Source organism: Pygocentrus nattereri, chromosome 21 (genome assembly GCF_015220715.1).
Source record: "Pygocentrus nattereri isolate fPygNat1 chromosome 21, fPygNat1.pri, whole genome shotgun sequence".
Classification (NCBI taxonomy): Eukaryota; Metazoa; Chordata; class Actinopteri; order Characiformes; family Serrasalmidae; genus Pygocentrus; species Pygocentrus nattereri.
Window position 1 is genome coordinate 34,085,049 of NC_051231.1, and position 10,000 is coordinate 34,095,048.

The 10,000-nt window shown below is 46.2% G+C and overlaps 2 protein-coding genes across 3 annotated transcripts in view; both read left to right on the plus strand.

The window, feature by feature from the left end:
• Positions 1-3,012, plus strand: part of necap2 (NECAP endocytosis associated 2) — an 11,146-nt gene extending 8,134 nt beyond the window's left edge. Inside the window, exons 6-8 of the mRNA XM_017686874.2 lie at positions 754-916; positions 1,874-1,961; positions 2,838-3,012. Coding sequence (XP_017542363.1) covers positions 754-916; positions 1,874-1,961; positions 2,838-2,880 — 294 coding nt within the window. The 3' untranslated portion in view covers positions 2,881-3,012. The remainder of the gene's footprint in view (positions 1-753; positions 917-1,873; positions 1,962-2,837) is intronic.
• Positions 3,013-6,349: 3,337 nt separating this feature from the next.
• Positions 6,350-10,000, plus strand: part of LOC108415825 (rootletin-like) — a 90,040-nt gene continuing 86,389 nt past the window's right edge. The window contains exon 1 of one of the 2 annotated variants that reach the window (XM_037532224.1): positions 6,350-6,475. The gene's annotated coding sequence lies outside the window, so the exon portion shown is untranslated. Of the gene's footprint in view, positions 6,476-7,679; positions 7,990-10,000 lie in introns of those variants that run through there. The other variant, XM_037532223.1, reaches the window with a different exon arrangement.

The following is a 10,000-nucleotide window of genomic DNA, read 5'->3' on the forward strand; positions in this document are numbered from 1 at the left end:
TATGCAGATATGTACAGAAAAAAAAACATATCAGCCCAAAATTTCCATATCCGTGCACCCCAGACTACTTTAGTTACAGTATTCCATTCAGTTCAGGATAGCTTTATTACCATGAAGTGTGAAGTATTGATAAAGCATCAGAACGTTGGCACTGAGCAATGAAAACTAAATAAGATAAAAAGAACAAAAGTAATAAGCATGTTCATTATTATAATTGCAATATTACAATATTATCATTGTAATTATATTAATAAACAAATGATATTTAATGTAAATAAGTTGTGGGTGTATGGAGGGTGGGGGGTCAGTAGGGTGGGGATATGGGGGGTGTATTGCTCACCATCTCTCAGGCAGTGACGTTATGCATTTAGCAGCGATAAAGAATTCGTAATTTCTGTCATTGAGTAAATTTTTCCATTTGGGATTAATTGGTTGAACTTGTTTGTGTAAATTTCTCATGTTGGTCTAAATTTTTCAGAGTTAAGAAGAAAGTCCACCTCTGTCTTGACCTCACCTGTCAGAGTGACCAGTGTTAATCTCTCCATTATGTAAAATAAGTTTTTTTTAGTCTTCCTCTCAGTGTGTACAATATGTGATTATTTAGCTGCATTAACACATTTATAAACCCACAGTGCTGTTTAACCCTGTAAGGTTATTGTTCGGTTATTAATGTTACTATTCATAACTAATGTGTAGGTAATATAGTCCTAGCTATCATTTTCTCTCTCGCTCTCTCTCTCTCCTCTCTCTCAGAACATAAAGAAGAAGGATGCTGCAGCGGGTGCTAGGTCTCGTCCTGGTGCCAGTGGTCTGCTTCCCCCTCCCCCGGGTAGTAAAGGGGGAATCCTTCCGCCCCCGGGCACCCTGCAGCCCTCCCAAAGCCCACCTGCAGCAGCATCGGCCCAGCCAAACACAGGTATGCGCAGGCTCTCTCGCAGGTTCTCACACAGGCTCCCTCGCAGGTTCTCGCACGGGCTCTCTCATGGGCTCTCTCGCAGGTTCTCGCACGGGCTGTCTCGTGGCTCTCTTATGGTCTCTCAAAGCTCTCTCACAGGCTCTCTCATGGGCTTTCTTGCATGCTCTCTCGTAGGTTCTCACACAGGCTCTCTCGTAAGTTCTCTCACGGGCTCTCTCATAGGCTCTCGTGGATTCTCTCATGGGCTCTCTCGCGGGCTCTCTCGCAGGCTGTCTCGCGGGCTCTCTCATGGGCTCTCTCGCATGCTTTCTCGCATGCTCTCTCACAGGCTCTCTCGCATGCTCTCTCGTAGGCTCTCTCGTAGGCTCTCTCGCATGCTCTCTCGCGAGCTCTCTCAAGGGCTCTCTCGCATGCTCTCTCACATGCTTTCTCACAGGCTCTCTCGTAGGCTCTCTCGCATGCTCTCTCGCATGCTTTCGCACATGCTCTCTCACAGGCTCTCTTGCGAGCTCTCTCACAGGCTCTCTCACAGGCTCTCTCGTGAGCTCTCTCATGGGCTTTCTCGCATGCTCTCTTGTAGGTTCTCTCACGGGCTCTCTCACAGCTCTCTCGTGGGCTCTCTCGCGGGCTCTCTCACTGGTTCTCTTACAGGTTCTCAGTGGGGTCTGAATTACAGTGAGCTACACAATAACAGCCAATCAGCTCAGGCGTCTTTGGAGTCTGAGGTTTGGCTTCTTTAGTTCCAAGGCCAATGTAGCAAACAAGGCACGGAAGCTTAAACTCCCCAGTTAGCCTGGTGTATCTCACACTCATCTCAGCGTGTGGAGGTGTTCGGTGTCTCTGATAGACTCGATTATGTGGTGTCTGACACTCTGTGGACCGTTGATGACCGTTTTCAGGCTTCTACTGATTTTAACTTTGTGTTTATAGTTGTGTGTTTCTGTTTTCCTCCCTCAGGACTGTTGTTGGATTTTGGGGCGTCGTCGGCGGCCCCCACGCAGCCCTCCCAGGACATGTGGGGGGATTTCACTGCTGCTGGATCAGGGTAAGTATCAGTGCTGAGGTCACTGAGGTCATCACAGTCCCCTGAGCACAGATCACATGGAGTGGGTCCAGGCTGTATGGACGGCGGGGCTGGGTGGTGGTTTTGTTTTTCATTGAGAACTTGCTTAGTAGGAGAAATGATGCAGAACACTTGATCATTCATGCGAGTCGAGCGTCTCAGGAGCATTTCAGACCCAGACGCCACAGAACAGGTTTAGTGTGGTCTTTCTGTTTCTCGACTTCACTCTCTCAGATTAGAATCATTATTTTTAATCTTTTAACCCTGTGTCAGAGATTTAAGTATCCAGAACCGGACACGTTCTGCGGTGGGCGGAGCTGTAAGCATGCTGTTCTGATTTTAAATGTAGCCTGTAGTGCCAGCTGTGCGGGACTATGAAATGTTTCTTCAGACTGATGGAGAAAGTGGTGTAGGACCATTTTCGATAAAAGGGTTCTGTCTGGACAAAATTAATTTTCATTTTTATCAGATAATCATATTTTCTTTCGTTCTCCCTCTCTCTCTCTCTCTCTCTCTCTCTCTCTCTCTCTCTCTCTCTCTCTCTCTCTCTCTCTCTCTCTCTCTCTCTCTCTCTCTCTGTCTCTCTCTCTCTCTCTCTGTCTCTCTCTCTGTCTCTCTCTCTCTCTCTCTCTCTGTCTCTCTCTCTCTCTGTCTCTCTCTCTCTCCCTCTCTCTCTCTCTCTCTCTCCCTCTCTCTCTCTCTCTCTCTCTCTCTCTGTCTCTCTCTCTCTCCCTCTCTCCCTCTCTCTCTCTCTCTCTCTCTCTGTCTCTCTCTCTCTCCCTCTCTCTCTCTCTCTCTCTCTCTCTCTCTCTCTCTCTCTCTCTCTCCCTCTCTCTCTCTCTCTCCCTCTCTCCCCAGCACTACTCAGGAAGCTGTGAAACCTGGCTGGGTGCAGTTCTAAATGACTGAAGGGAACACGCGCACACACACACACACACACACACACACAGGCTGGACAGAAACACTGAATCAGATCACATTTTTTTCCTCTTTCTCTTCTCCTGTTTTCTCTTGTCTTCTCTTTCTTGTCTTTCCTCTCCTTTTTCTCTTCTTGTGTCTCTTCTTTATTTCTCTCCTTTCACTTTTCCCCTCTTTCTCCTCTTTCCCCTCTCCTTTCTCCTCTTTCTCTTCTCTTTCTCTTCTCTTTTCCCTCTTCTCTTTCTCTCTTACATTTCAGTTTCCTCTCTCTCTCTGTCTCTCTCTCTCTCTCTCCCTCTCTCTCTCTCTCTCTCTCTCTCTCTCTCTCTCTCTCTCTCTCTCTCTCTCTCTCTCTCTATCTCTCTCTCTCTCCCTCCCTACACTCACACTCAGTAAGGTGCACATCGTGGTTGTGTTGAGTCGTGTCTGCAGGCCGGTGTTCCTGCAGGTCAGATGGTGTAAACATCACTGTTAGTTACAGCTGATAAATGTATGCATTCCACTCTTCCTCAGGAGAGTATTCCTCCCTCGTTTGGACGCGTTTCGTTTCTGGCCTTCGCTCTTCCTTTGTGTTCGGCACGTTGCGCAGAGGGATCTTTTCGTTTGGCTTTTTGCTTTTCCCTTTTTACCTTAAGTAACGATCATGTCTGTGAATTTTCGGAGCCGTCTTTGCGTGAAGTTGATTTTCCAGTTTGTGTGGTGGTCAGTTCTTCTTTTCCCCCAGACGTAAGAGGTGTTTTGTTTCATAGTAGTGATATTTTTCCTGAATTCTTTTGTTTGGGGCAAACCAAACATACTCAAAAGTTTTGAGTAAACCGGTTCCCCAGAGAAATCCAACACCACCCCCAACAAGACTTCAGCACAGGCATTTAGTTCAGCACAACAGTCAGACCTGCTTTGGCCCTCGAACTAAGACCAAGTGCAGTTTAATTCGTGTGGAACTTGCTTTACCCGAACACTCGGCGTTTTTCAGCCCGATCCGTGTGCTGCGTCTGTACTGTACGATCCGTTACCACAGACAGGAATCTCCACATGCTTCCCTGAGCTCAGAGAAGAACAGAAAACACAGCGACTCTGAATTCACTTCTAATGGAGGTCAGTGTGCAGCTGCTGATTTCTGTGAATCAGCGTTTAAAGTATGTGACTGTATGATGACGATTTTAGTCCACAGCTGTTCCGGTCTCACAGTAAAGGTGTCTGGATGGGACAGACTGAGGGAATGTTCTCGTTCTCTGGCCTTGTGGAGTTTTATTTAACTGTACTGCACTAACGCAGTGAAAAATGGAGTTTTGGTTACTTTACATTGTCTTAAAGGGGAAGTCCACCAGTTTTTCAAACTTCACCCATAATTGAGTTGAGATGATTCAGAGAGCTTTGTTTTGGGGGATATAATAGTTTTTACAGGTGTAGGTTCACTGAAGCGCGTGTGTGTGTGTGTGTGTGTGTGTGTGTGTGTGTGTGTGTGTGTGTGTGTGTGTATATTTCACTGTTGTCCCAATAAAATATTGTATCTCCAAAATTGTAATTTTACAGGAGAAGGTAACACCTTCTTTACCTTTAATGTAAGTCAATGGAACCGGAATCCCCCCCCCCCAAGTCATTTCCACCCATTTCTTTTGATCCATTCATCATGAATCTTACATACAGTTTAAAGAGCACCAGGCAATGCCCTAACTGTGTTCTTGAGAAGGTCCTAATAAAAAGTCCACATCAGATTCATGTTGTGTTCTTAGTGCAGAACTGTTCTCACCTTTGTTCTCTTGGGTGTGTGTAGATTCTGTTCTCACCCAAGAACAACCCCCACATAAGAAAACACTGGTGAGCGTCTCAGATCATCAGGCAGGGAATTCAGAACCAGTTCATGTAGGAACTTTCTGTGAGGAGCTGTGAACAGTTCTGACTCGGTACGTTTATCTAGAACAGAACGTTTCACACCAGAACCACTCAGAGCCGCTCTGTTTACATCTGAACCAGTTAATTATGTGGAACTTTTGAAAAATTGTTGGAGCTCTTTAATGTTGCTGGTATCCAGAGGTCGCGCTGAACAGGTGACCTCAGATGAGTGAATTCAGCAGCTGCCCATTGACGTCCACTGTGAGTGAGTACAGTCGACGGGTTTCCCGCTCTGGTCCGAGTTCAGGGAATCCTGTTGAAATGACTGTGCGGGCTAATGGACCGTGCGCCACAGACGCAGCACGTGGCGGTCGGGGTGAAAAACGCTGAGGTGCTCCTTTAACAGAGCCCTGCAGTGTCTTTCATTCAGATAAAGGTGAGCTGAGGCCGTTCTCGTCAGCGCGGCTGTTTGTTTACGGATCAGAACCGGCCGTTTCTCTCTGACCACAGTGTTTTTCTCCTCATGCTTTCATTGGATCAGTTTGTTAGTTCACCAGCTGTTGATCTGTAAACTCTTCCTAAGTGCCTTTAATGATGAATCACCTGTATAAAATGTAAAGCAACACTTTTATTTGTAAATAAACCTGTTTTCCTCTCTGGAGCCTTTTGGGATTATTGATCACTATGCGTGGGATTGATTCGATTCGATTAGATTAGATTAGATGGATTTGTACTTAAATGCATTACAGTGTTTGCAAGGCGAAGGTTCTTCAATGGTTCTATAGTAAAGACAGTGATTCTATACAGAACCATGTACACTCAAAGAATCATTTGCGTACCTAAATGGTTCCTTGCGTAGTGAGATGGTTCTTCAGAGTGATGAACGGTTCTGCATAATGCCTTTTTGAAAATGGTTCTATATAGCACCAGAAAGGAACCATATCAACACATTCTCCATCACTCTGAAGAACCATTTCAAGCATCCAAAGGGTTCTTTGAGTGTTCATGCTTCTATATAGATCCACTGTCTTTACTAAAGAACCCTTGAAGAACCATCTTTCTTAAAAAGTGTACACTGCTAATCATGGAGAATGTGTCATATGAGTCTGTATAGCACCAAAAATGGTTCTGCTGTTATTGAGTTCCACATGATTCTATGGAGAACCTTTCAAAAATAGTTCTTCTATAGTCATTCTACTAGCTTAACATCATAACATTTAATAAAAAAAGATGGTTCTTCTAGGGTTCTTGGTAAAGGCAGTGATTGTATTTAGAACTATGAGTTTTATGTAGAACTCTGCATGTTTAAATGGTTCTTAGTGAAGACAGTGGATCTTCAGATTGATGGAGAATGTGCTGTATGTGGTTCCATATAGCACAAAAGGGTTCTGCTACTGTTACGATCTCTAGTGACAGTAGAACACCGCTTTACGGTGCTATACAGAACCCTTTTTCAGAAAGGTTCTATATAGAACTACATACAGTAAATTCTCCATCAACCCTTGAAGAACCATGTTTTGTAAGAGTGCACTGTAGATTTGATTGCAGGAGCACTTTCACTTGAGGCTGGATTTAGGCTCCTCTAAGCTCCTGTGGGTTTTCAGAGGTGACTGAGATTGTGTGGGTAAGCAGATTGTCTCCATGGTGTGGTCTGTTGTGAGGGAGGAGGTTCTGCTGGTATGAATATATGAGCAGAACAGGGAACTTCTGCAGGAGGAACTCGGGCGCACGACTTCCTAAGTGAGGTGAGGCTCTTTTTAAATGTACCTCTTGTAAGAAGGCTGAACTCAGTTTCTCATTCGCTGGCTTCTTCTTGGAACTTTCCGTTCCACCTTAAATGGTGCAGCAGCTCCATTCTGAGGCCTGAGGCGCCAAAATGGAGCTGCTGCACCATTTAAGGTGGAACGGAAAGTTCCAAGAAGAAGCCGGCGAATAGAAAGCGGACTTCGTCCTCGTCCAAAATTGTTTTTAAGTGTTTTTTAGTGTGTTTTTTAAATTGAATCTCGCCGTGTAGACACACAAAGCTCTAAATAACCCAAATAATGACGGTTTTTTTTTAAATCCGAGGATTCGTTTCTGTTAGCGCTTTAGCATCCGTGCGCTAATCTTATTTTAGGTCACACTGCACGGACGTCCTGGCTTACGGCTTTGTGTTTTGGGTTGAAGATAAACATAAGACGCAGAACTACGAAAGGCGACCCTATTTCATTTCTTTTATCGCAGGTTTAATTCAATATTTCTAACAAAAACAGCCGTGAAGTAGCAGGACGGTTCCTAGCTGCGTCGGCTGCGTAAGCTCCGTTCATTTCAATAGTTACGCTAGTTACGTGGCTACGGTGAGTAACCATGGTGATCTTTCGCTGCCGTGGAAGGAAAGGCGCAGTAGAGCCGTGCTTTCTCTTTTTCAAAATAAAAGTTTTAAATAATAATAATAATATAAAATTAATACATAATTTCTGGAGGGAGATTAACCCACTCACTGTCCACTCTATTAGACACTCCTAGCTTGTTGGTCCACCTTGTAGATGTAAAGTCAGAGACGACAGCTCATCTGCTGTCTGATCCACTCGCACCAGCGCAACACACACTAACACACCAGCACCACCACCACGTCAGTGTCACTGCAGTGCTGAGAATGACCCACCACCCTAATAGTACCTGCTCTGTGGGGGTCCTGTGGGGTTGGGGTTGGGTTTAGGGTTGGTTATAAGTTAAATATTATGTTTAAATTCATGGCCCCGCCTTATTATAAATTAATATTTACTGTGTAACTTTAGGGTCTCCGTAGAAAATAATGACAACCGTATTTAGAGATTGATGTACCATATCTGATGCCGTCAAGGCCAAATTCACCGCTAGTTTAGATACAGTGGAACTTTTTTCGCTGCTGCGTTGGCGCTGCTTCGCCGGCAGGTGGCGCTGTTCAGTCGTGTTTAAAGTGCGTGCTCTGAGCTGAAGCCGTGAACTTCCTCGCTCTGGGCGAGACCGCGGCCGTTAGCGGTGCAGTCCGCGCTTCTGCGGTAAATACGCGGCGTGTCGGCGCCGCACACGCTCCACACAGCGGGTTAGGACTGTAGATGGACAGAGGCAGAGGCAGTTGCAGAGGCAGAGGCGCTTCTCTGCTCGGTCCCACCCCGGAAAAGGGGTCTGGAGTTAGAGATCCGGAGGAAGAATCCAGATCTTCCACATGAACTTCCAAACGCAGCCGGGATTACGGCGATTACTGGGCTGATGGAATCTCAATCCCGCGCTCCTGCAGGTAGGTCACGTGTTCGCGCTCGCTGCGGGGAGTGTGTGTGTGTGTGTGTGTGTGTGTGTGTGTGTGTGGTTCAGAGGCAGGCAGAGGAAGCTTCTCCTCCCAGGCGTCCCCTGCTGAGGCAGTGAGCCGAGGTTAATCCTCACTGAGGCTCTAAAATTAATCTGACACCAGTTTGGTTTCCTGTTCTCCAGCTTCTTATTCCAACTTTCCTCAGGAGTCCTGGCTCTCCTCAGGGCTCCTGGCTCTCCTCAGGACTCCTGGCTCTCCTCAGGGCTCCTGACTCTCCTCAGGGCTCCTGACTCTCCTCAGAGCTGCTGGCTCTCCTCAGGGCTGCTGACTCTCCTCAGGACTCCTGGCTCTCCTCAGGGCTCCTGACTCTCCTCAGGGCTGCTGACTCTCCTCAGGGCTCTTGACTCTCCTCAGGACTCCTGGCTCTCCTCAGGACTCCTGGCTCTCATCAGAGCTGCTGACTCTCCTCAGAGCTGCTGACTCTCCTCAGGACTCCTGGCTCTCCTCAGGACTCCTGACTCTCCTCAGGGCTGCTGGCTCTCCTCAGGGCTGCTGACTCTCCTCAGGGCTCCTGACTCTCCTCAGGGCTGCTGACTCTCCTCAGGACTCCTGGCTCTCCTCAGGGCTGCTGACTCTCCTCAGGACTCCTGACTCTCCTCAGGGCTGCTGACTCTCCTCAGGGCTCCTGACTCTCCTCAGGGCTGCTGGCTCTCCTCAGGGCTCCTGACTCTCTTCAGATCTGCTGACTCTCCTCAGGACTCCTGCATCTCCTCAGGACTCCTGACTGTCGCGATGTTCAGTAAACAGTTCGCAGAGAAGTCACCTCGATAATGGTCCTGATTCAGTTCCCACACGCCGCCACAAGAGGGCAGCAGACCCTAATCACGACCGCCTTACAATATTGAGGCCACAAATTACTATTCTGAGGGCACAATTAATTATATTGAGGCCACAAATTACTATTCTGAGGGCACAATTAATTATATTGAGGCCACAAATTACTATTCTGAGGGCACAATTAATTATATTGAGGCCACAAATTACTATTCTGAGGGCACAATTAATTATATTGAGACTACAAATGACTTTGTCAAGGCCAAAAATGAATTATATTGAGGCCACTCATTATACTGAGACCACAAATAACTGAGAGTACAATTAATTATATTGAGGCCACATATTACTATGTTGAGGCTGCAAAATTAATATGTCTAGGCCACAAATGAATTATATTGAGGCCACAAATTGCTATACTGAGACTACAAAGTACTGTGTCAGGGCCACAATTATATTGAGGCCACAAATGAATATACTGAGGGCACAAGTAATTATATTAAGGCCACAGATTAACACACTGAGGCCAAAATTAGTTATACTGAAACCACAAATTATTATATTGTAGCCGCAATTGAGCGTTTATTATATTAAGGCCAGAAATTGATATATTGTGGCCACGAGTTGCTGCACGCAGCCGAGAGTTCAGAGGAGCAGAAGGGCGGCAGGTCCAGAGCAGAGTGTTCGGGGATCTGCGGTGGAGGCGGAGTCAGCGCTGCGTCTGGGCTTCATTCGGAATGAAGTCCCAACCTGACCGTGAATCGTTTTCAGGGAGGTTTGACAAAAATCTCGCCTCTCTCGGCACACGGCGTGCATCATGGGTAGTTTTTCTACAGAATAATAGGTTGGAGCAGACAAAATAGAACCACATAAAGTACTTCAATAATAATAATAATATAATAATAATAATGATGATAATATTATTATTATTATTATTAATAGACCTACATCTACACTGATTTATTGAGTGTTTTCCAAACCACACTGCTCTAAATCCATTGACCAGGCCTAACTGTCCTCACTTGGGAATGTAAACGTAGGCGTTTACCACCCCTAAATCAGATCTACAGACCTGCTGCCGCTGGTTGTAGAGTGTTTCAGATGAATCCGGCCAGAGTTACGGTTTCTAGGCTACGAAGGACCAACTGGGTGAACCAGTCCTGCTACA